A 26,782-nucleotide genomic window follows, 5' to 3' on the forward strand; every position below is an offset into this window, starting at 1 on the left:
TGGTCTGAGTCTTTAGGTGCCTTTAGGCAAACTCCAAGCAGGCTGTCAAGTGCCTTTTACTGAGGAGTGGCTTCCTTCCACCATAAAGGCCTGATTGGTGGAGCGGCTGCAGAGATGGTTGTCCTTCTGGAAGATTCTCTCATCTCCACAGAGGAACTCTGGAGCTCTGTCAGAGTGACCATCGGATTCTTGGTCACCTCCCTGACCAAGGCCCTTCTCCCTCGATTGTTCAGTTTGGCCGGCCAACCAGCTCTAGGAAGAGTCTTGGTGGTTCCAATCTACTTCCATCTAAGAATGATGGAGGCCACTGTGTTCTTGGGGACCTTCAATGCTGCAGAAATGTTTTGGTAACCTTCCCCAGATCTGTGCCTTGACACAATCGTGTCTCTGAGCTCTACGGACAATTCCTTCGACCTCATGGCTTGGTTTTTGTTCTGACATACAGTGTCAACAGTGGAACCTTATATAGACAGGTGTGTGCCTCTCCAATTCATGCCCAATCAATTGAATTTACCACAGGTGGACGCCAATCATGTTGTAGAAACATCTCATGGATGATTAATGGAAACAGGATGCACCTGAGCTCAATTTTTGTGACAATGCGGAGGGCTCCGTTTACAGTGCATTTAGAAGTATTCAGGCCCCTTGACTTTTTCCACATTTCCACACACGTGGTTACGTTACAGCCTTATTCTAAAATTATTTAAATTATTAGTCTCATAGCAAAGGGTCTGAATACTTATGTAAATAAGGTATTTCTGTTTAATTGTTTTTATACATTTGCAAAAATTTCTAAAAACCTGTTTTCGCTTTGTCATTATGGGGTATTGTGCGTAGATTGATGAGGGAATTAAAAAAAAAATTTTTTTAGAATAAGGCAGTAATGTAACAAAATGTGGAAAAAGTCAAGGGGTCTGAATACTTTCCAAATGCACTATATACGGAGCCCTCCGCATTGTCACAAAGGACAGGCGCAAGGCAAAGGACAGGCACAAGGCAAAGGACAGGCGCAAGGCAAAGGACAGGCGCAAGGCGATGCGGTACAGAGCTGAATTTGGCCTCTGCATGCCTCTGGGTGCATTACACCCTCCATACGGAGCGTCCGACCACATTTTCAGATTGAGCATAAATGGGCTTTTATTAAAAAATGTCATCCTAACTGCTCTCGCATGTCAATGAGCGTCTGCATAGCCAGGCACTAAAATAGAACTTGGTTCTATTTGAGACACTTGAAGCGCTGCCAGGCCTGCCTCTGCCATCTCCTCATTGTTTTTTATGACCATATACCAATGTGGGTCATTGAAAGATGATTGAGGTTCTCATTCCAGTCCAGTTGGTTGCAGTAGTGCAACTTAAAGTTGGTTGCCAACCGCCATATAAAATCCACAGAAGAAGAAGAGGACAACTACAAGAGATTACTAGAAACTAACTAGGTGTGGATTAATTGTAGGAGTAGAGAATTCCCCAAAAATACTTTTTACATTTTAGGTAAAATAACAACCCAATTTTTATATTCAAGGAGAAATTAGCTAGCAACAGCAAGCTATCTGGCTAAATGTCCATGAATGTTTCGACCTATCCAAAATAATATAGCTGGTTCAGAGTTCGTTTTGATATTTTAACCTGTGTCCTGAGCGAGTCTGATGGAGATAGACAACAGGGTTAACGGATAACACCCCCCCCCTCCTCCCCCCCTCCTTTTGGAAATGGGCGGAGACTCAACCCACCCGCGGCAAGTGGGCGGAGACTCAACCCACCCGCGGCAAGTGGGCGGGGACTCAACCCACCCGCGGCAAGTGGGCGGAGACTCCAACTGGCAACGCGTTGAACACAACAGGGGACTGAAGAACAAACTTGTTAGGTAGGAAGAAGTTATTCTACTGAGATGGAATTCTATTCTACATTTAGGCCAAACTTGTACCTACATTTCATTTTATCAAGGGAATTGTTACACACCAAATAAGGGTTTATAACGGATGGAGAAGCATTGGAAAACAAGAACCAAGGATGTCGGCTATGGGTGGACTACGGACAACATGATAGGCTGGCTCTGCATAACTATTTGCAAAAATCACAGCTCTTGACTCTGAACCCAGTATTTAAAAAATATAGTTTTGTTTCTGTTATGTGGAATACTTTTGAGGGACAATGAATTGTAATATTTGTTTAGAGGGCGCGTAACATTATCGGGCCAATTCGCTTTGCCGGAGTTTAAATGTGACAAAGACTTGTTCACTACTCTGCACCGACGGAGAGGACAACGTGGATCTATCGAAAGGCTCGACTGTAGACTTTAGTGCCACAAACGTTCCAGAAAACCTATCGAAACGAGACTTTTGAATAACGGTCCAATACGAGGAAATGATGTGGATCCCGTGGCAGTTGTACCGTACAGCTCTTGGCTGCATGATTCTGGAAATATTTATTCACAATGTTGCACAAGGTAAGAACGTTTTTCTTAAATGCTTTGATACCCAGTTTTCGCGACACTTGTCTTGTAATGGCCTATACTGGCATTATTCCACGGGAAAGTGCTGACTAGTTTTCGTTTTAGAAGGCAATCACACGATAAGTGTATTAACATCTGGCCAGTTGTTACAGTAGCCACAAATTCCTGCAACAATGTTGCCATATACACTAGAAGACCACAAAAGGGTAACGTTATTTAGTTATCAGTCTTTCTCTTTGAAATGTTTGAGATTATTGTCATGTTGCATAATTCAAGACTAAATTCTAATTTGCCATATCCTACCTTCGCACTTTAGCACGAATCAAACTGAATATAATGTGTCAAATAGTCGGCTATTGCATGACATCGTTTATTAGGCTGTGACTGTATTACATATGTCCTGAGTTTCATTGGCTGGTAATCAAATGTCATGCATGATCAAATAGAATCTCTGGAACAATGTTGGTTACTTTGACTTGTTCTACTTTCAGGTCTGAATGTGTGTATGAGTGGCAGCGCTATGTCTTGTGAAGAATGCCTCATCATCCATCCAAGCTGTGCCTGGTGTGCGCAAGAGGTAGGGCACGTGCCACACTCCTCCAACTTGTTGGGTTTATGATGCACCACGTGGTGACAGTAGTAATCCTCGCACTACATTTCTAAATGTGACATACTGAACCCAATAGCTGGCTGAGTGTGAGTGAGGTGAGGACTCTCATATGGTTGTGTAATATTCTATAAACTCAGGAGTGATGATGGCATGTTGTTTTCAAAGAGCCAAAACATGTCAGTGTACCAGTGCAGTTCTGGAACCATTGTTGGTCTCTGTTTACAGTGGAGTGTCTCCATACCTCCTGTTATGGAGGACCTAGAACTAAAAGAAGAAGATAAAAGATTCCCCCCTCCTCTATTTTCCCTTGCCATACTCAACTGAAGCCAGGGCCGAGTCAGACCCGTGTGTACTAACTCTACACTGGATGACAGGTGCTATTTGTTTTGTTCTTCCGGCAGAAGTTTGGCAGTGTGAGGACCCTGACGTCGCGGTGTGACCTGCGTCAGAACCTGCAGAAGAGGGGCTGTGAAGCCCATCATATGGAGAGTCCCAGTAGCAGCACCACAGTAGTGAAGAGCGAACCCCTCAGCTCCAAAGGCTCCGGGCCTACCCAGTATGATGTCATCCAGATCATGCCCCAGAAGATCTCCCTCAGTCTCCGCCCAGGTAATCCTCCAGTCCTAGCCTAGTAGTCCAGTCTGTTTGTTTCGTGTATGGCATGAAAACACTTTACATGCAATATAAGGTACGCCTAGTCCACCATCTCAGACCACAATGTGCTGCCAAGGCAACAGAGTTTGAACCTAAGGATTTGTAGAGTCCTGAGCTGTATGTAGAACAAAATATCATATTGAAAACCCAAAAAACGTTAAAAGACAACCTAGCAGAACAATTTGGATGCTGATTGATTTATCAGCCTATTAAAGCAATGACACGTTATCCATATCCCCTCCCACAAGGTGACCAGACGTCATTCAAAGTGCAGGTGCGTCAAGTGGAGGACTACCCAGTGGACCTGTACTACCTGATGGACCTGTCTCTGTCCATGAAGGACGACCTGGACACCATCAGGAACCTGGGCACCAAACTGGCCGATGAGATGAGGAAACTCACCAGCAACTTCAGACTGGGCTTTGGATCCTTTGTCGACAAGAACATGTCCCCCTTCTCCTACACGGCCCACAAGTACCAGGACAACCCCTGCAATGGGTGAGGACTCAGAAAGGGCACTACTACTATTGATTTACAGTAGCATGGTGTTGGTGTATGATTGAGAATCAAAAATGAGGATTTTGGGTCCATGTTGTGACTTTGTGGTTTTTGCTATGCAAGTGAAGATTTCTATTTTACTAAGAAACTGTCACCAACAGACACAAAATGGACACTGTCCTCATACTGTAGGGTTAGTGATGCTGAGGCTTGTCGTGGATGATGATGGCAGGCTGAAAGGGACCAGAATAAAACATAAGAGTTTGAAAAGCAGCCTCCTACACATCACACACACCACATTTTCCCCGGAGGTGAGATAACGCTGCACCAACTTACTGACATCATCACACATCACTTCCCAACTAGGTTATTCCCTGGGTCCTGCGTGTGGACTGTGTGTGTCATAGTCAAAGATCCAGTACTGCTGGAAAATATTAAAGGGGCAGAGGACAGATCATAACATCTGGGCCTCTCGTCCTTAACACAGCCCTGCCCTCTCCCCTTGCAAAAACAAGCTATACAAATGACTCAAATTCAGGATCTGTGTTTCCTCCAGGATGAAGGGTGTGTTAGAATGTCCCCGAGGTCTTCCTCTTGGGGAAACTGTTTTCTTTACATTACGTACACATCCTCAATGTAGCCAACAGACCTAGGTTGAAACAGTATTTCAGATAGTTTGCCTGAAGGAGAGGCTGTGTGGATGTGCCAGATGGGCAGGGTTAGCACTTTTGGGACCATTTAATTGGTTCCATTTGGGACAGACAAGCTCAATCAAGTGCAGAAAAACAATGCCAGGTCTGTTACATGCATAGCATCCTCTATGTAGTTAACCATTTTATTTAAAACGTTCTCTCTCCACAGATACAAACTGTTCCCCAGCTGTGTCCCCTCCTTCGGGTTCCGCCACCTCCTCTCCTTGACTGACAAAGTGGATCGCTTCAACGAGGAAGTGCAGAAACAGATGGTGTCTCGCAACAGGGACGCTCCGGAGGGAGGCTTCGATGCCATCCTGCAGGCTGCTGTCTGTAAGGTGAGCTGAGGCCATGGTGCGACTAAAGGGACGTGACTGACTGGCATATCAACCTATAACCCTGACCCTGACCTAACCCTAACCAATCAGGACCAGGTCTGCTGTAAGTTAAGTCCTGTTAGTTTTTTTCCTGTGAGCTGTTAGTCAGGCAAACATGATGGATTTAGACCCTGGTAGTGTTCATTAGCACACACAATGGAAAACTAAAATGAGCATTTCTAATTGCACAAGTCTAGGTAGTTCCTTCCTTTTCCCGGCTAGTTTTTTTTCACTGTTGGCCTAATGAGCACAAGCCACAAACACTATTGACCGGGGGGTTGAACAGGAATTGTAGTCTGGTGCAGCTGTTTAAATAAGGAGAGAAACAGGCCCAGTCATATCCCAGTGTTGGGCTGTTGTCTGAACAGGAGTTAATGGTTTTTACTGGAAGAGAATGACTCCCTTCCCTCCCAGCTCTACCATGTAATTGGATGTGGCACCTTGGATTGGACAGTTTGGTGGTTGGTGAAAACTTTTTTGATATCTTTGTTTCACTTACTGTGAATGATGAATCATTTACATTGTTGACTAATTGAAGAATATTCAGCTATAAGTGCCTCTTTGTTCCCCTGTAAAAAAAACCAAGGGGTTCCCTTCAAGGAACGTAAATAGCAAATGGGCATGGTAACATGTCCCACATGCTGTCCCACATGCTGTCCCACTTGCCGTCCCACATGCTGTCCCACTTGCCGTCCCACTTGCCGTCCCAGTTGCCGTCCCACTTGCCGTCCCACATGCTGTCCCACATGCTGAACTACAACTCCATCCAAAACACATTTGAAGTATGGCATAGCTGAATATGACAGGAATGTATCTAGCATGCTACCATGTTATTCAAAAAGACTCAACTGCCAACTCACATCTCTTTCTATTGTATACTGTGGCACATAATGTACTGAGCTGGGCGTCACATGGGTGCCTTTATATGCCTACACACTGGTGAAAGGTCAGGTTTGTTTAGTGTCATGCCATTACTCATCACTGTGTTGAGACTAATGCGCTCTCTGCTTCTGTACTCTTTTGTTGGCCTCTGCTTCCCGTTGACAATGGCCTTGTTCTGGATAAAACACTTGTGTTACTCTCCTTGTTTATCTGTGGGTCAGTGGTTGTCAAGCTGGTGGAAAGTGATAGGGTTTTCCTTTCCTGGTCTTAGTGAAGTGATGTTGTTTTATAGGGTCTGGAACTGTTACTCTCTGTATAGCTGAGAGTTTGTGTTGTTGTGCCAAGGTCTTTTACAAACTCTTTATAGAACAGTTACATCTCAAATAAATTCCATAAACAATTTCTCAATAACTATCTAGGATCAGTTGAGGAACACGCCTCTTTTTTGTTATTAAGCCTGCATGTTCACATCTGTTTTGATCTCATGGACTTATCCCCTGTGCATTTATACATAGCCTACTATGGAGGGGACTACTTTAGACCCCAGTTAGTTGTCTCTAAGACTTTCATTGATGTGACCATCTCTTTTCCCCTGTGCAGGAAAGGATAGGCTGGAGGAAGGAGGCCTTCCACCTGCTTGTGTTTGCCACAGACGATGTGCCTCACCTGGCCTTGGACGGTAAGCTGGGGGGGCTGGTCCAGCCCCATGATGGGGAGTGCCACATGAATGAGAAGAATGAGTACAGTGGCTCCACCAAGATGGTAAGACAAGAGTCATGGTTACCATAGAGCTATAACATCACTGTCATTATAACATGGTTACTCTAGAGCTATAACATCACTGTCATTATAACATGGTTACTCTAGAGCTATAACATCACTGTCATTATAACATGGTTACTATAGAGCTATAACATCACTGTCATTATAACATGTTACTATAGAGCTAGAACATCACTGTCATTATAACATGGTTACTATAGAGCTATAACATCACTCATTATAACATGGTTACCATAGAGCTATAACATCACTGTCATTATAACATGGTTACTATAGAGCTATAACATCACTGTCATTATAACATGGTTACTATAGAGCTATAACATCACTGTCATTATAACATGGTTACTATAGAGCTATAACATCACTGTCATTATAACATGGTTACCATAGAGCTATAACATCACTGTCATTATAACATGGTTACTATAGAGCTATAACATCACTGTCATTATAACATGGTTACTATAGAGCTATAACATCACTGTCATTATAACATGGTTACCATAGAGCTATAACATCACTGTCATTATAACATGGTTACTATAGAGCTATAATTTCACTGAAACATTATCATGGTTACTATAGAGCTATAACATCACTGACATCATTATAACATAGTTACTATAGAGCTATAACATCACTGACGTCATTATAACATGGTTACTCTATAGTTCTAACATCACTGACACCATAACATGGTTACTATAGTGCTATAACATCACTGACATCATTATAACATGGTTACTATAGTGCTATAACATCACTGACATCTTTATAACATGGTTACTATAGAGCTATAGCATCACTGACACCATAACATGGTTACTATAGTGCTATAACATCACTGACATCATTATAACATGGTTACTATAGAGCTATAGCATCACTGACACCCATAACATGGTTACTATAGAGCTATAACATCACTGACATCATTATAACATAGTTACTATAGAGCTGTATCATCACTGACATCATTATAACATGGTTACCATAGAGCTATAACATCACTGACATCATTATAACATGGTTACTATAGTGCTAAAACATCACTGTCATTATAACATGGTTACTATAGAGCTATAACATCCCTGACACCATAACATGGTTACTATAGAGCTATAACATCACTGACGTCATTATAACATGGTTACTCTATAGTTCTAACATCAATAACATCATTATAACATGGTTACTATAGAGCTGTAACATCACTGACATCATTATAACATGGTTACTATAGTGCTAGATCACTGACATCATTATAACATGGTAACTATAGTGCTAGAACATCATTGACATCATTATAACATGGTTACTATAGAGCTGTAACATCACTGACATCATTATACCATGGTTACTATAGAGCTATAGCATCACAAATTAGCCTAGTCAAATAATTAACATCCAATCACATTAACCGTTACTCTCTCGCGGGAATTCCACTAACGGTCCGTATGGAGTCAAACGTAGCTGCTGCTCATGTTGGTATCTGCACTGATGGTGCAAAAGCCACGACAGGGAGACATAGTGAAGTGGTAACACACGTGCAAGCAGTTGCTCCCGATGCCACTTGGGTACACTGCAGCATCCACCGAGAGGCTCTTGCTGCCAAAGGAATGTCCGACAGCTTGAAAGATGTTTTGGACACTACAGTGAAAATGGTTAACTTTGTTAAAGCAAGGCCCCTGAACTCTCGTGTAGTTTCTGCACTATGTAATGATATGGGCAGTGACCATGTAACACTTTTACAACATACAGAAGTGCGCTGGTTATCAAGGGGCAAAGTATTGACATGTTGTTTGGAATTGAGAGACGAGCTTAAAGTTTTCTTTGCTGACCATAATTTTCACTTGTCTGACCGCTTGCATGATGACGAGTTTCTCACACGACTGGCCTATCTGGATGATGTTTTTTTCTCGCCTGAATGATCTGAATCTAGGATTACAGGGACTCTCCGCAACTATATTCAATATGCAGGACAAAATTGAGGCTATGATTAAGAAGTTGGAGCTATTCTCTGTCTGCATTAACAAGAACAACACACCGGTCTTTCCATCATTGTATGACTTTTTGTGTGCAAAGGAACTCAAGCTTACGGACAATGTCAAATGTGATATAGCGAAGCACCTGAGTGAGTTGGGTTCGCAATTACGCAGGTACTTTCCCGAAACGGATGACACAAACAACTGGATTCATTATCCCTTTAATGCCCTGCCTCCAGTCCACTTACCGATATCTGAACAAGAGAGCCTCGTCGAAATTGCCACAAGCTGTTCTGTGAAAATGTAATTTAATCAGAAGAAAGCTTGGGAACCACTGCTTTAGAGCTATAACATCACTGACATCATTACATGGTTACTATAGTGCTAGAACATCACTGACATCATTATAACATGGTTACTCTAGAGCTGTAACATCACTGACATCATTATAACATGGTTACTATAGAGCTATAGCATCACTGTCATTATAACATGGTTACTATAGAGCTATAGCATCACTGACACCATAACATGGTTACTCTATAGTTGTAACATCACTGACATCATTATAAAATGGTTACTCTAGAGCTGTAACATCACTGACATCATCATAACATGTTTACTATAGTGCTATAACATCACTGACACCATAACATGGTAACTATAGTGCTAGAACATCACTGACATCATTATAACATGGTTACTATAGTGCTCTAACATTACTGACACCATTATAACATGGTTACTCTCAAGCTGTAACATCACTGACATCATTATAACATGGTTATAATCCACATTGCCATTGTGATATATTGCTTGGGTTATTCAATAGATATTGAAATTCCCTACTCAAGCGGCACCTCTCAAGAATGGACTTTGGTTTGCTTTGCTTTGAGGTAAAGATAACTTCTCAGGCGCATTTTCCACCGCTGGTCTGATTCTTTGACGACCAGAGCCGAGCTATGTTTCTAAGAGGAAGAATGCAGTGTATTCTTTGAAGTATACTGGTTTGCTGAGTCTGCCTGTCTCTGCTTCCACTGGAGCGCCTGCTTACTTTATTGGGAACTCACTTCATGTCTTATTGCAGCTGCTTATCTCCTGACAGCCATAGGAAGTGCAAGTTAAAAGCTGTTATTATCTCAGGGAAAGTTCACATAGAAGTTCATTTAGACAACAGTTAGGCTGAGAGCTCAGCAGTGGTCCCATGTGGCTCAGTTGGTCGAGCATGGCACTTGCAACGCCAGGGTTGTGGGTTCGATTTCCACAGGGGACAAGTACGATAATGCATGCACTCACTACTGTAAGTCGCTGTGGATAAGAGCGTCTGCTAAATTACTAAAATATTAAATGTCTTGAGCGAGGACATAAAGAAATTCTAAAAGCCATGCTAAGCAGATTATTATTTTTTTAGTTTCGTTTGATTTAAACAAAGATATATTCATGCAAACAGTTTGAGTTTACATAGCTATCGCTATTTGTCCAAAGAGCTAATGCAATGAAAACATAATTAACATCATGTGAATTTCAATCAATCCAACTCAATAATATAAAAATTGGCTAAGTGAATAAAAGTATTCTGGTGGTTTCTCCCGGAATCGCTAAATGTTTCTATAGTTATATGCTCTGTGTCATTGGATGCTCTGGGCATTGTAGTCATGTTACATCTGATCACATTAAGTTCAGTGGAAGTACTACAACACAAATCTAAAGAATTCAACATCCTTGGATCCTCAGCAACAGGCTAAGTAGGTTTCTCCTCTCTCATCTGATTGTGGGACGAAAGGAATACGCACTTCCTAGAACAGAGCTCTGTTTTTCAGGGAAACCGTTGAACTGGAGAAGGTGCAGAAGCAAATGTGTCACAGTCCATTTCAAGTGTAAATCTCACTGTTAATTGATTTGGATGTACACAATCATAAAGGCTTACTGAAGCCCAAAATCTCAAATCTGATTGTGAGAAAGTGATTAGTTATTCAATGCTTAAACATTTTCACTCATTCATACCTTGACTATAGCGAACATTTGACTTAAGTGGAAGTTAGGATTCACATTTTAATGCACAACTCTAGGGCAGAGCTGTAAATTCATAGGTCTAAACCACTTCAGTGTTCTTTGACCTTTCTGCTGGTGAGAAAGGAAATGTCAGGGGACTCTAACGTAAACACTACACTGGAATCAGGGGAGCAATCGCTTCTCTTCACTAACTTCCTGACGGGGTGAGATGGAAGCTAAACTAGTGAGAACTTTAAAGAAATGCCTCTAACATAAGATGTTCCCATGTTTCTATGTATCCATGTCTCTGTAGGACTACCCCTCTCTGGCTCTACTGGGAGAGAAGCTGGCTGCAAACAACATCTATCTTATCTTCGCTGTGACAAAAAGGCTGTATGTCATTTACAAGGTATATTTTTTTTTATTGAATTGTATGTTCAGTATTGAGATTAGCTGTGTGTACAGTTTGGTATGTATAGGGGCCTTTTGTGTGAATTCCTGCAAATATTTGTTTATTTAATAACATTTCTCCTATCTTGTGTTTATGCAGAATTTTACAGCACTCATACCTGGAACCACAGTGGAGATTCTGGATCAGGACTCCAAGAACATCATACAACTCATCGTTAACGCCTACAATGTAAGTAAAGGAGGGTTCTCTTCCATTTGGAGCACAGATTGTGTGAGCTTTAGAAGAAAAGAGCGTCTCAGCTGTCCTCTTTTGAAACGGATGTTGGGTGAAAACATTTTGAAACTAAGGGAAAAAGACAGGTATTCCCTGAACTTGTCATTTTTCCCTTTTGTGCCCTACTGAACATGACCCTGGTCTCTAGAGGAGAAGAGGAAGTGTTGAATGTTCATGTTTTAGCATTAGAGTTGGATACCCTCACCCAGCCTTTCAATTTGTTGTGGGGTTCTGGGGGTTTACTTCTGTCACGCTACAGCCCTGTGTCTGTAACTCTGCACTAGTCTAGCACTTTATGGTCACAGAACAAGAAGGAGGTTTATGGCCCAAATCCCGAGACTGAGACCCTCCTGTTACTCCCCAGTCCACCACACAGGAAATAGATTCCAGCATTCCAGTACTTTGAAGGAAGGATTCTGGAAGGGGCTGAAAAGGGTTCTAGAAGTGCTGAAAGGCATCCACATTCTTGTGTATTTTAATCCAAGGAGTCAATTTGAGGGACAGAAGAGAAACTCATTGTGCAGCAGGTTTAGTTTTTCATAAGGTTGATAAATATTTGTCCTGGCAACATTGCTGAGATGGTTCTAATTGAGGTCACTGCTATGCTGGAAAAACGGCAACAGACTGGTATGCTAGGAGATTTGCATCTTGTCCTTGTTTAGAATTGTAATTTCATATTCCCTTGGTTATATGGAACAAGAAACACCACATTTATGGAAAAAATAAGGCCAGAGATTTAAATTCCCACCAGACTAATTTATGAGTCATGCTAAATCTATAATCTCCATTATACCAAAGTTAAGCCGAGCCTCTAATGATTTTGAATTATAATTTGACGTTAATGTTTATGATTGTCATAACAGACACTCTCATAATCCATTCTCAAAGCATCCAGCCTCCTCCCGTCTTGTATTATTGTGCTGTGGTCTGTTGACTAAAACCTGACTCTAGGTCACCGTATATCTACTTTGCCACTGTGGTTCCTGTTTGGCCATAGAAGGGATCTTAAAGCCGGTCTGATTTGAGTGGTTAGGCTACATTGCCCCAGCCCCATTTCTCAGCTTACCAAACAAAGTGGCAGTCAGGCTGTTGAAATGACAGATTGTGTCTTTAATGCGCTGCAGGAAGGCAGTTACTGTAAATAATTCACTCTTTTGGACAAGTTGAGAGGAAACAACATTTTAAGGGATGAAATAATGTCTTTCTCTGTGTTATTTGAATATTTTTTAAACCTAATAATTTTCTTGTTTTAGTCAAGTGTTCCTTAAAAACAATTCCAATCAAGCCGTGTCATTTTTGTCAATCAAGTGTTTTACGTTTTACATTTTTAGTCATTTAGCAGACGCTCTTATCCAGAGCGACTTACAGTAGTGAATGCATACATTTCATACATTTTTCATACATTTCATACAATTTTTTTTCATTTTTTCATTTTTTTATTTTTTTTCTTCCGTACTGGTCCCCCGTGGGAATCGAACCCACAACCCTGGCGTTGCAAACACCATGCTCTACCAACTGAGCCACACGGGACCACTTTCTGTGATTGAGAGGGACAACTTGTTTTTGCATAGTTAAGTGCACAAGAGTTGATTCTAGAACTGGTAATTATGGCAAACAAAGTGTTGAGAATGTCAAATATGCATGACCACCAACGAGCAAAGTGAAGCCTATATTCTGTACATCTATTCACTTGTCAAGATACCACAACATTGGCTTCGTAGCACGGTCTTTATTGAGGGTGGTGCGGTTTCAATGCATAAGCAATTTAGCTATTTCAACACATTTTGTTATCAGAGAAGAAAAGGTTATTCTCAGTTCATTGTGTTCTTTTCCCAGTATAGGCCAAAGCAAGTCAGAGCTCAATCATGGGTATCTGTCTGTCAGTCAGGCATGGTTCAATCAATCATGGGTATCTGTCTGTCAGTCAGGCATGGTTCAATCAATCATGGGTATCTGCCAGCCTGGCGTGGCTCTGATAACCCTCCTGTCACAGTTCTGTAGCTGTGATGCGTTGGAGAGAACACATACTCTCGTAAAATACAGACACGGCTGGCATGTAGCAGAAAAGCCACGCTATTGTACACACACTCCGTATCCATGCCAACCGAACCGCTGTGGGGTAGGATCATAAAAGACAGAATAAACCATTATAAACCTTGCTTAACCAAGGCATTTTATTCTCTCTCCAATTCTCCATGTTTCTCTCTTTTCCATCCCAACTGCTAACAGAAACAGATTGGATTACAGGCTCTTACTGGTTTCATTATAAAATGCTGAGTGGTGGTGTTTTTGATTGGATCCAGTGCCAGGGGTACTGGAAGAATGTAACTAGGGTTGCACATTTTGGGGAATATTCAGAGGCGGAAACTTTCTATGGGAATTAATGGGAATATATGGGAATTAATATTAATACCATTTAAATGTAGATGTTTTTTTGCATTGGATATATTTACCATATCATATGGAAACAGAAACATAAACCTTTTACCTTATCATAAGTAGACATAATTGCAAATGATTAAATCCTTTCAATACAAATAAAAAAAAACGATTTAGTTACGAATTGAACTTTAATTAAATGAGTTGACTCTTCACATGGGATGATTTCACTGAACAACAAAAGAAAGGGAATATTGAATGATCCATGTTATCTCCCAAAAACGTTTTCAACATACATCTATAAAATGATAGTCTAGAAACTAAGGCTTTGGTTGTCTTCCTCTCAGGCTTCCAATGCTTCTCCTTGGACCTGCTGAATGTCCACCTCTTGAACATCAGACTCTGAGACCTCATCTTCACTGTCACTTTCCAACCTTGTTGAGGATGGCTCGTTGTCAGGCTCAAAAAGCCTCAAATTTGCCTGGATGGCCACCAATTTTTCAACCCTTGTATTGGTCAGCCTATTGCGTGCTTTGGTGTGTGTGTTCCCAAACAAGGAAGAGTTGCGCTCTGAGGCGGCTGATGTTGGTGGGATTTGGATGATGGAGGCAACAGGGGAAAGATCCACAAAGTCCCTTCCACCAGGTGGCTGATGAGATATGTTGGCACGACTGCCATATTGCATCTCCATCCCAAAGCCCTTGCTTGGAAGTGTACTTCACCAGACTGCCAAGAACCTTGCCCTCATCCAGGCCAAGGTGGCGAGACACGGTAGTGATGACACCATAGGCCTTGTTGATCTCTGCTCCAGACAGGATGCTCTTGCCAGCATAATTGGGGACCAACATGTACGCTGCGTCATGTATGGGCTCCAGGCAGAAGTCTTCACGCTTTTGATGTATTTCAGAACTGCAGTTTCCTCTGCTTGGAGCAGCAGTGAAGTGGGCAGGGCAATACAGATTTATTCTCTTACATCGCAAGCAGAGTCTGAACATCAGACAGGATAGCATTTTCTCCATCAATCCGTGCAATAGTTACTGCCATAGGTTTCAGGAGTTTCAGACTGCTTACCACTCTCTCCCAAATTACATCATCCAGGAGGATCCTCTTGATGGGGCTGTCCATATCGGCAGGCTGTGATATGGCCATTTCTTGGAGACTCCTTCCCCTCCAGGAGACTGTCAAACATGATGACAACACCACCCCAACGGGTGTTGCTGGGCAGCTTCAATGTGGTGCTCTTATTCTTCTCACTTTGCTTGGTGAGGTAGATTGCTGCTATAACTAGATGACCCTTCACATACCTAACCATTTCCTTGGCTCTCTTGTAGAGTGTATCCATTGTTTCCAGTGCCATGATGTCCTTAAGGAGCAGATTCAATGCATGAGCAGCACAGCCAATGGGTGTGATGTGAGGGTAGGACTCCTCCACATTAGACCAAGCAGCCTTCATGTTCGCAGCATTGTCTGTCACCAGTGCAAATACCTTCTGTGTTCCAAGGTCATTGATGACTGCCTTCAGCTCATCTGCAATGTGAGACCGGTGTGTCTGTTGTCCCTTGTGTCTGTGGTCTTGTAGAATACTGGTTGAGGGGTGGAGATGATGTAGTTAATTATTCCTTGCCTACAAACATTCGACCACCCATCAGAGATGTCTGCTTTCACTATGATTTGCTTGACCTTCACTTGAACTCTGTTGAACTCTGCATCCAGCAAATTAGTAGATAAAGCATGTCTGGTTGGAGGGGTTTATGCTGGGTGAAGAACATTCAGAAATCTCTTCCAATACACATTGCCTGGGAGCATCAGAGGTGAACCAGTTGCATACACAGCTCGAGCAAGACATTCATCAGCGTTTCTCTGGCTACGTTCCTCCATTGATTAAAAAAAACTTCTGATTCCAGGAGGACCATGAGCTGTTAATATCAATAAGGTGTCTGATTCCTAATTTTCACCTCGAATAGAAGTAGAGGGACTTTTGTCAGAGGTTGCTTGTTGTGAGCACTGAGGGAACTTTATGCACTTGGCCATATGATTCTGCATCTTTATTGCATTCTTCACATATGATTTGGCACAGTATTTGCAAATGTACACAGCTTTTCCTTCTACATTAGCTGCAGTGAAACGTCTCCACATATCAGATAGTGCCCGTGGCATTTCCCTGTAAAGATTAGAAAAAAATGTGTAAAAAAAACCCAAATACAGTTCCATGTACAGATAAATAGTTAAGCAGTTAGATTAAACAACTCCTTTGTAAGATAAATGTTTTAAAATGAAACATGTATGGAAACAGGTGAATTAACACTCAGTTAGCACGCTCAAGCAAGCTAAAACCCACATGGTAGCAAAAACTAACTAGCAGAAATATTTAACAAGTTAGAAATGATTTAAACACACTTTGCTTGATGCTACTATTTACTAGTTAACAAAAAATAATGTATGTTCTAAAAAATATATTCACCCCACCCAGTATTGTAATCAAAACTTACCAGAAAGCATGTAGTCCTTGGCTCAGACAGTGTAGTAGTGTGGCGTCAATAGCATCTCATTAGTGTGCAAGATCTTGAGAGTGCACTGCACATGTGATGGAAGAATGCACTGTGCATGCAGAGGGTTGCAATTCCATTGAATTGGGGATAGTTTAACCAAAATATGCCACAAGACCTAGAATTGCCTTATGTGTATCCCACAAAAAAAGGTTCACTGTTATAAGCTAACTTTTTTGATGAATTTAAGCAACATTCCCAAAATTCCCGGGCTTAGCTTCCCATGGAAAATTTCCTGAAATTCCAGAAATTTACCGGAAAGTTTCCGACCCTTTGCAACCCTAAATGTAACATTCAAATAGTATAGAAACCACCGGGGAACCTCTGTGCCAACTCTAATATACAGAGAAACTTTAACTCTCATGTGGTCTATTGATTAGTCTTTGATCAGACTTGTGTTTGGATAGTTGACCAGTGGACCGTCTGTCTTGTTTTCAAATAAATCAAACATTTACTACTTTGATGTAAAGGTCCAAAATACTTATTCATAAGGGTTGTGTTTTTGTGTTCAAGGCATATGCTTTTGTGAGTTTATTCAAGCCTCTCTCTGTGTCTGTGTCCTCCCTTCAGAACATCCGGTCCAAGGTGGAGCTGACCGTGTGGGATCAACCTGAAGACCTCAGTCTGTCCTTCACTGCCACCTGTCAGGACGGACAGCCTCTCCCAGGCCTCAGGAAGTGTGCCGACCTCAAGATTGGAGACACGGTGAGTCTTACATAGGCCTCCCGGCATTCCATGGATTTTCGCTATGTGGCCAAGCTGGAAAGTCAAAATTGGCTGTATCTTAAAAATGTGAAGTGTGAAGTGTTGGTCCCATTTTTCATGAGCTGAAATAAAATATCCCAGAAATGTTCCATACGCACAAAGAACGTATTTCTCTAAAATGTTGTGCACAAATTTGTTTACATCCCTGTTGTGAGCATTTCTTCTTTGCCAAAATAATCCATCCACCTGACAGGTGTGGTATATCAAGAAGCTGATTAAACAGCATGATCATTACACAGGTGCACCTTGTGCTGGGGACAATAAAAGGCTACTTTAAAATGTGCAGTTTTGTCACAACACAATGCCACAAATGTCTCAAATTTTAAGGGAGCATGAAATTGCCATGCTGACTACAGGAATATCCAACAGAGTTGTTGCCAGATAATTGAATGTTAATTTCTCGACCATAAGCCGCCTCCAACGTCGTTTAAGATAATTTGGCAGTACATCCAACCGGCCTCACAACCGCAGACCACGTGTAAAACATATTCAAAGATGACAAAAAATGTAATGTGATACAATTTTGTATCACTTATTTTCAATTTAAATCCGTATAATAAAATGATAGCAATACCAATGCTAAACATACAGTCTTGGACCTCCACATCCATCTTCTTCACCTGCGGGATTGTCTGAGGAGGGTGGGTGCTGAGGAGTATTTATGTCTGTAATAATGCCCTTTTGTGGGGAAAAACTAATTCTGATTGGCTGGGCCTGGCTCCCCAGTGCATGGACCTGGCTCCCAAGTGGGTGAGCTTATGTCTTCCCAGGTCCACCCATGGCTGCGCCCCTGCACAGTCATGTGAAATCCATTTCAATTGACTGATTTCCTTCTATGAATTGTAGTAACATATTTGAAATTGTTTTATATTTTTGTTCAGTATACATTACCAGTCAAAAGTTTGGACACCTACTCATTCAAGGGTTTTTCTTTATTTTTACTATTTTCTACATTGTAGAATAGTAGTGAAGACATCAAAACTAGGAAATAACACATATGGAATCATGTAGTAACCAAAAAAGGGTTAAACAAATCCAAATATATTTTATATTCTTCAAAGTAGCCACCCTTTTCCTTGATGACAGCTTTGCACACTCTTGGCATTCTCTTAACCAGCTTCACCTGAAATGCTTTTCCAACAGTCTTCAGTTCCCACATATGCTGAGCACTTGATGGCTGCTTTTCCTTCACTCTGCGGTCCAACTCATCCCAAACCATCTCAATTGGGTTGAGGTTGGGTGATTGAGGAGGCCAGGTCATCTGATCCAGCACTCCATCACTCTCCTTCTTGGTCAAATAGCCCTTACACATCCTGGAGGTGTGTTGGGTCATTGTCCTGTTGAAAAACAAATGATAGTCCCACTAAGCATAAACCAGATGGGATGGCGTATCGCTGCAGAATGCTGTGGTAGCCATGCTGGTTAAGTGTGCCTTGAATTCTCAATAAATCACTGACAGTGTAACCAGCAAAGCACCATCACACCACCTCCTCCATGCTTCACGGTGGGAACCACACATGCGGAGATCCTCCGTTCACCTAATCTGCGTCTCACAAAGATACGACGGTTGGAACCAAAAATCTCAAATTTGGCCTCATTAGACCAAAGGATAGTTTTCCACCGGTCTAATGTCCATTGCTAGTGTTTCTTGGCCCAAGCAAGTCTCTTCTTATTATTAGTGTCCTTTAGTAGTGGTTTCTTTGCAGAAATTCTACCATGAATGCCTGATTTCACGCAGTGTCCTCTGAACAGTTCATGTTGAGATGTGTCTGCTACTTGAACTCTGTGAAGCATTTATTTGGGCTGCAATTTCTGAGGTTGGTAACTCTAATGAACTTATCCTCTGTTGCAGAGGTAACTCTCTGTCTTCCTTTCCTGTGGCGGTCCTCATGAGAGCCAGTTTCATCATAGGGCTTGATGGTTTTTGCGACTGCACTTGAAGAAACTTTCAAAGTTCTTGAAATGTTCCGTATTGACTGACCTTCATGTCTTAAAGTAATGATGGACTGTCGTTTCTCTTAGCTTTTTTGAGCTGTCTATAACTGCACCATCAAGAGCATCCTGACGGGTTGCATCACTGCCTGGTATGGCAACTGTTTGTCATCTGACCGCAAGGCACTACAGAGGGTAGTGAATACGGCCAAGTACATCACCGGGGCCAAGCTTCCTGCCATGGCCCAAAACAGTGACTGGAAATGTTGTTTTATCATTCAAGTAACTACTTCACAAAATAACCTTCATTATTACTGGTGTTGACAATGGAAGGCTGCTGGTTTGTGATCCCATGTATATTATATCTCCTGCCGTTGTGGCCTTGTGTATGGCACTTATCCCCCCACAAAATAAAATACTGCACTGATGGGCTACTGTATAAAACACATGTGGTCAACCCTCCATCTGGAGAGCTACTGGGTGTACAGGCTTTTTATCCAACCCTGCTCCTACACACCTTAGTCAGTTTATCAAGGGACCGTTGAGCAGCTGATTTTTTACAATCTGTTAGAGCAGGGCTGGAGCAAAAGCCTGTACATCCAGGACTCCTGGAGTATGTTTGGCGGCCCTGCAACATTATAATTACTGTACAACCAAATACTTTTTATGTCTTTTATAAAATAATTCCCTCATTCAATGAATTAGGGATCCAATGGCTAAGGGGGGCAACTTCAAATCAAGGTAGCTAACTAAGATGTTTATCTATTTGTAAGGATAAAATATTCAGAGCGATTTACAGTACAGTGCATTCATCTTATGATAGCTAGGTGGGACAACCACATATCACAGTCATTGTAAGTACGTTTTTCCTCAAAGTAGCTGTCAGTAAATTCATGTGAGAGGAACTTTTTAGAAGCTCATTTTCTGCATTTCTACACAATAAAACAATTCTAAAATGCTATTTGGAGAACAGTGAGCACAAATGATGATGATGTGTAGCCTAACGGGTGCGGAATGATGTGCCAAATCTTGATTTAGAGCATTATTAAAGGGAAGGTTCATGCTCTACAACATTCGCAGAGTACGACCCTGCCTCACACAGGAAGCGGCGCAGGTCCTAATCCAGGCACTTGTCATCTCCCCTCTGGATTACTGCAACTCGCTGTTGGCTGGGCTCCCTGCCTGTGCCATTTAAACCCCTACAACTCATCCAGAACGCCGCAGCCCGTCTGGTGTTCAACCTTCCCAAGTTCTCTCACGTCACCCCGCTCCTCCGCTCTCTCCACTGGCTTCCAGTTGAAGCTCGCATCCGCTACAAGACCATGGTCCTTGCCTACGGAGCTGTGAGGGGAACGGCACCTCCGTACCTTCAGGCTCTGATCAGGCCCTACACCCAAACAAGGGCACTGCGTTCATCCACCTCTGGCCTGCTCGCCTCCCTACCTCTGAGGAAGCACAGTTCCCGCTCAGCCCAGTCAAAACTGTTCGCTGCTCTGGCACCCCAATGGTGGAACAAGCTCCCTCACGACGCCAGGACAGCGGAGTCAATCACCACCTTCCGGAGACACCTGAAACCCCACCTCTTTAAGGAATACCTGGGATAGGATAAAGTAATCCTTCTAACCCCCCCCCCTTAAAAGATTTAGATGCACTATTGTAAAGTGGTTGTTCCACTGGATATCATAAGGTGAATGCACCAATTTGTAAGTCGCTCTGGATAAGAGCGTCTGCTAAATGACTTAAATGTAAATGTAAATGGAAGGCATTAGAATAAGCCGGAGCTGATCCGTCGTCAGTATTGTGAAATCATTTGAATGTTAAGGTAAGATTTGAATGGAGAAAGCTGATCCTAGAGCAGCTCTGCCTTTCTTCCCATCCTATCAGTATTGACACTTGCCTCAATAATGCACTTAGCGAACGCTCTCTCTGCAAGGTATTTTAGAAAACGCATGTTACACTTTCGGCTGTTGCAGGAAAGATGCACCGTTAAAACACTCGTAAGCCTAAGTTCCATTGCTATCGGGAAACCTGGACCAGGTGGTTAATTGTGTTCCAACATCAAATCAAATTGTATTTGTCACATGCGCCAAATACAACAGGTGTAGACCTGTTGTGCTTACTTAAAAGCCCTTAATTTAACCAACAATGCAGTTAAGAAAATCCCTAAAAAAGTAAGAGATAAGAATAACAAATAATTAAAGAGCAGCAGTAAATAACAATAGTGGGGCTGTATACAGGGGTACCGGTAATTGAGATAATTATGTACATGTAGGTATTAAAAGGGGCGATGCATAGCATTGCATAGTTATTAGAGGGGCAATGCAAATGGTCTGGGTAGCCATTTTATTAGATGTTCAGGAATCTTATGGCTTGGGAGTAGAAGCTGTTTAGAACCCTCTTTGACCTAGACTTGGTGCTCTGGTACCGCTTGCCGTGCGGTAGCAGAGAGAACAGTCTATGACTAGGGTGGCTGGAGTCTTTTGACAATATTTATGAACTTCCTCTGACACCGCCTGGTATAGAGGTCCTGGATGGCAGGAAGCTTGGCCCCGGTGATGTACTAGGCCGTATTCACTACCCTCTGTAGTGCCTTGCGGTCGGATGCCGAGCAGTTGCCATACCAGGCAGTGATGCAACCCGTCAGGATGCTCTCGATGGCGCAGCTGTAGAACCTTTTGAGGATCTGAGGACCCATGCCAAATCTTTTCAGTCTCCTGAGGGGGAATAGGTTTTGTCGTGCCCTCTTCACGACTGTCTTGGTGTGCGTGGACCATGTTAGTTTGTTGGTGACGTGGACGCCAAGGAACTTGAAGCTGTCAACCTGCTCCACTACAGCCCTGTCGATGAGAATGGTGGCATGCTCAGTCCTCCTTTTCCTGTAGTCCACTATCATCTCCTTGTCTTGATAACGTTTGGCCCATGGTGTGTTCTTGCCGTTTTAGATGGAATGCATTCTTCTCTTCCTTTGTTTCAGAAAAACAATACTCTAAGAAACGTCAGGGGACGTGGGATGACTGCACATCTTAATCGCTTTGAATTCTGCACTGTTTAAATCCCCAGGCTCGTCTGTATTCATTTTCAAATCCTGAGGCTCAGATTTTTAGGACAGAAATGACAGGGATTTTTTGCTTCTCTGAAATCTCAAGTCACTTGTCCAAAAATAAATAATATTCTGCAACACCATGGCCCAAAATGTTATTGGTATGTCATTTTATTGTTAGTGCATTGTTGGTTAAGGGCTTATAAGTAAGCAATTCACCTCAAGGTCTACACTTGTTGTATTTGGCGCATGTGACAAATAAAATTGTATTCGATATATTGGTCTCAATTACAGATTTGTACAGGAACTATTGAAACTCTTAGCGTGGGGCTACTTTGTACACGCCAACACTTAGAGGTCCGACCCTGTGGAATTGTTCTTCCCAAAGCCCCAGTGTCTCCCTCACTCCCTTACTGATTCCTTCATTGAATGTAGGGATGGGGACTGGGGATTGAGGCTGAATGAATAATGGTAGTGAATGGGAGGAATCCCATCTCTCTATTGCCAGGGTGATGGGTCTTGTGGAATGGTTCTTCCCAAAGCCCCAGTGTCTCCCTCACTGATTCTTATTTGTCTTAATTGAATGTTGGGATGGAGGCTGAATGAATAATGTTAGCGAGGGGAGGAATCACATCTCTCTATGGCCAGGGTGATGGGTCTAACTCTGTCTTTTGTTCTGCAGCGGGGGAATCTTCCTAAAGAGAACATGAAGCAGCCGAAAGCCCAGGGGCTCGTTACTAATGAATCTATCCTCGATTCCTTGCATCATCTCGCCGCCTCCTCAAATCGCATTGGAGGAGATGATCTAGGCTCCCTCCCCTCTGACCTTCTCGTCCAATGCCTTTTGAGAAGGAGGCGAGGAAAGAGGACATGAGGAATCAAGGAAAAATGTATTGGGAAAGCGTCCCAGGTGTCAGTCACATGGGATGTGTCCCAAATGGCACCCTATTCCCTATGTAGTGCACTACTTTTCACCACTGCCCATAGTGCTCTGGTTAAAAGTAGTGCCACCATTTATAGGGAATACGGTGCCATTTGGGAGGCAACCAGGGTCTCTTGCTGCAGCCTCGCTTCGGGGCCTGATGCTGCATGTCGATGTCCTCACAACAAGAGTTTGTTGGTGAAACCAGAGGTGATGGAAGAACAAAGATCACATGGTAACAGACGTGTGTTAGCCCCAGTGTAGAAAGTTAAGCCCATATCCTATTTAAGGCAACACTCTCTCAAACCCTGAAGAGTACTAAATATGTGCCATACGTACAAACAGATTAGGCTGTTAAGACTACACCAACACACTCCTTGTCTATCAGGCTCTGTCTCTCAGGGAGTATGTGTCACGCCCTGACCATAGAGAGCCCTTGGTTCTCTATGGTATAGTAGGTCAGGGCGTGACTGGGGGGTGTTCTAGGTTTATTATTTCTATGTTGGTGCTCTTGGTATGGTTCCCAATTAGAGGCAGTTGAGGTTCGTTGTCTCTAATTGGGGATCATACTTAAGGGTTCCCTGTTTCCACCTGCTTTGTGGGATTTTGTTTTGAGTTAGTGCATGTAGCACGTCTGATGTCATGGTTCGGTGATTGTTTGTTTCTTTTTGTTTGGAAGTTTCGCTTAAATAAATATGTGGAACTTTAATCACGCTGCGCCTTGGTCCGTCTCTCCACACAGCCGTGACAGTATGTTGTTGAATGCCACAGTGAAGGAGACAAAGTACAGTCTAGAGGCATTTTAGTCGCATACTGTTGGACATTTCTCCTTGGTAGCAATGATCTCTCAAATGTGGAGACAACCTCTTCAGGGTTAGGAGAATCTAATAGAATTTACCACATATAATTTTGTCTTCAAATTCACAGAGTACAATCAAATGTCAATGTCAAAGATGAGAATAGTTTTCCCCTGAGTAAAGGAGATTGTCCTGCTGGGCTACCGTTTACAACATCTTCTTAAAATTAGTGTGTTTTGGCAGCCAGCGTATCACAGCTGTATCAACTTTTGCTCATGCACGCAAGCCCCCCCCCCCCCCCTCCTAACAGGCCAACTGTGTTATGCAGTCAACTCTTTCATTGAGACAAACTGTGGTGAATCATCTGCTGCTCCCTCTATTCCACTTCTCTATTCCAGCCCTCTCCCCCATTCACAGCAGTGATGTCCTGTGATTTGCAGATGGCTCCGAGAGATATGGCAGCTCTGCTTCTAGCTCCTAAGCAACTTTGCTTAGGAGCCATTTTATTTTTTGTGTGTTATTTCTTACATTATTAGCCCAGATTTTGTTTTGTGTTATTGCATACAGCCAGAAAGAACTTTTGGATATCATAGCAGTGGTAACTCACCAGCATTACGACCAGGTGTGCGACTTTCCCGAGTTGGATCCTTTGTTCGTACCCCCCAGGGCAATTGAACTTGTTCCAGAGGCTGCTCCGAAACACCGCCGGTGGGGAAGAGGTATTCGGAGTGGACTTCTAGTCCTACTCGGGAGGCGTGCACACCATCCACCGCTTTCGAGTATATTACTCGCTGGTGTTGAGTCTCTGGATAATAAAGTGGATGAGCTCAGGGCGAGGATCTCTTTCCAGAGAGACATCAGGGATTGTGGCATACTCTGTTAGACGGGAACATGGCTCTCTCGGGATGTACTGTCCCCGTCCATACAGCCATCTGGGTTCTCAGTACATAGGGCAGACAGGAATAAAGAACTCCCCGGGAAGAAGAAAGGCGGGGGTGTATGTTTTATGATTAACTACTCATGGTGTGATTGTGATAACGTACAGAAACTCAAGTCCTTCTGTTCACCCGCCCTATAATACCTCACAATCAAATGCCGACCGTATTACCTCCCAAGAGAATTCTCTTCGGTTATAGTCACAGCCGTGTATATTCCCCCTCAAGCCGATACCACAACGGCCCTCAAAGAACTACACTGGACTTTATGCAAACTGGTAACCACATCTTGAGGCTGCATGCATTATAGCTGGGGATTTAAACAAAGCAAATTTGAGGAAAATGCTACCGAAGTTCTACCAACACCTTGACTCAGGCCCTCCCCCGCCCACCCTTCAGCAAATCTGATTATGACTCCATTTTGCTCCTCCCTTCCTATAGGCAGACACTCAAACAGGAGATACCTGTGCTAAGGTCTATTCAAAGCTGGTCTGACCAATCGGAATCCATGCTTCAATATTGTTTTGATCACACACACTGGGATATGTTCCGGGTAGCCTCTAAGAATAGCATCGACGGATACAGTTACTGAGTTCATCAGGAAACGTGTAGGGGATGTTATACCCACTGTAACTATTAAAACCTACCCTAACCAGAAACCGTGGATAGATGGCAGCATTCGCACAAAACTGAAAGCGCGAACCATTGCATTTAACCATGGCAAGGTGACTGGGAATATGGCCAAATACAAACAGTGTAGTTATTCCCTTCATAAGGCAATCAAACAAGCAAAACGTCAGTACAGAGACACAAAGTGGAGTCACAATTCAACAACACGAGACGTATGTGGCAGGGTCTACAGACAATCACGGACTACAAAGGGAAAACCAGCCACGTTGTGGACAGACGTCTTGCTTCCTGACAAGCTAAACTCCTTCTTCGCCCACTTTGAGGATAACACAGTGGACTGTGGGCTCTCTTTCTCTGTGGCCGACATGAGTGAGACATTTAAGCGTGTTAACCCTTGCAAAGCTGCCGGGCCAGACAGCACTCCTAGCCGCGTCCTCAGAGCATGCGCAGACCAGCTGGCTGGTGTGTTTATGGACATATTCAATCAATCCCTATCCCAGTCGGCTGTCCCCACATGCTTTAAGATAGCCTAGCCATCTGGACAAGAGGAATATGTATGTAAGAATGCTGTTCATTGACTACAGCTCAGCATTCAACACAATAGTACCCTCCAAACTCATCATTAAGTTGGAGTCCCTGGGTCTTGACCCCGCCCTGTGCAACTGGGTCCTGGACATCCTGACGGGCCACCCCCAGGTGGTGAGGGTAGGAAACAACATCTCCACTGCACTGATCCTCAACACTGGGGCCCCAGAAGGGTGCGTTCTCAGCCCCCTCCTGTTCACCCATGACTGTGTGGCCATTCACACCTCCAACTCAGTCATCAAGTTTGCAGACGACACAACAGTAGTGGCCTTGATTACCAACAGCGACGAGACAGTCTACAGGGAGGAGGTGAGGGCCCTCGGAGTGTGGTGTCAGAAAAATAACCTCTCACTCAATGTCAGCAAAACAAAGGAGATGATCGTGGACTTCAGGAAACAGCAAAGGGAGCACCTCCCATCCACATTGACGTGACAGCAGTGGAGAAGGTGGAACGTTTTTCACACTGTCCTATCCCATCTGGAGAAGAGGAATACCTATGTAAGAATGCTGTTCATTGACTATAGCTCAGCATTCAACACCATATTACCCTCCAAGCTCATCATTAAGCTTGGGGCCCTGGGTCTGAACCCCGCCCTATGCAACTGGGTCCTGGACTTCCTGACGGGTCGACTCCCAGGTGG

General features: G+C 43.1%; 1 protein-coding gene across 1 annotated transcript in view; it reads left to right on the forward strand.

Annotated features, from left to right (window-relative positions):
• Window positions 1-1,796: 1,796 nt before the first annotated feature.
• LOC115155594 (integrin beta-5) overlaps window positions 1,797-26,782 on the forward strand; it is a 96,169-nt gene continuing 71,183 nt past the window's right edge. The window contains exons 1-9 of the mRNA XM_029702336.1: window positions 1,797-2,443; window positions 2,941-3,026; window positions 3,461-3,668; window positions 3,962-4,211; window positions 5,073-5,241; window positions 6,763-6,924; window positions 11,239-11,334; window positions 11,476-11,565; window positions 17,106-17,240. Of these exons, the coding sequence (XP_029558196.1) occupies window positions 2,362-2,443; window positions 2,941-3,026; window positions 3,461-3,668; window positions 3,962-4,211; window positions 5,073-5,241; window positions 6,763-6,924; window positions 11,239-11,334; window positions 11,476-11,565; window positions 17,106-17,240 (1,278 nt within the window). The 5' untranslated portion in view covers window positions 1,797-2,361. The remainder of the gene's footprint in view (window positions 2,444-2,940; window positions 3,027-3,460; window positions 3,669-3,961; window positions 4,212-5,072; window positions 5,242-6,762; window positions 6,925-11,238; window positions 11,335-11,475; window positions 11,566-17,105; window positions 17,241-26,782) is intronic.

Source organism: Salmo trutta, chromosome 20 (assembly GCF_901001165.1).
Source record: "Salmo trutta chromosome 20, fSalTru1.1, whole genome shotgun sequence".
In the NCBI taxonomy this organism is placed as follows: Eukaryota; Metazoa; Chordata; class Actinopteri; order Salmoniformes; family Salmonidae; genus Salmo; species Salmo trutta.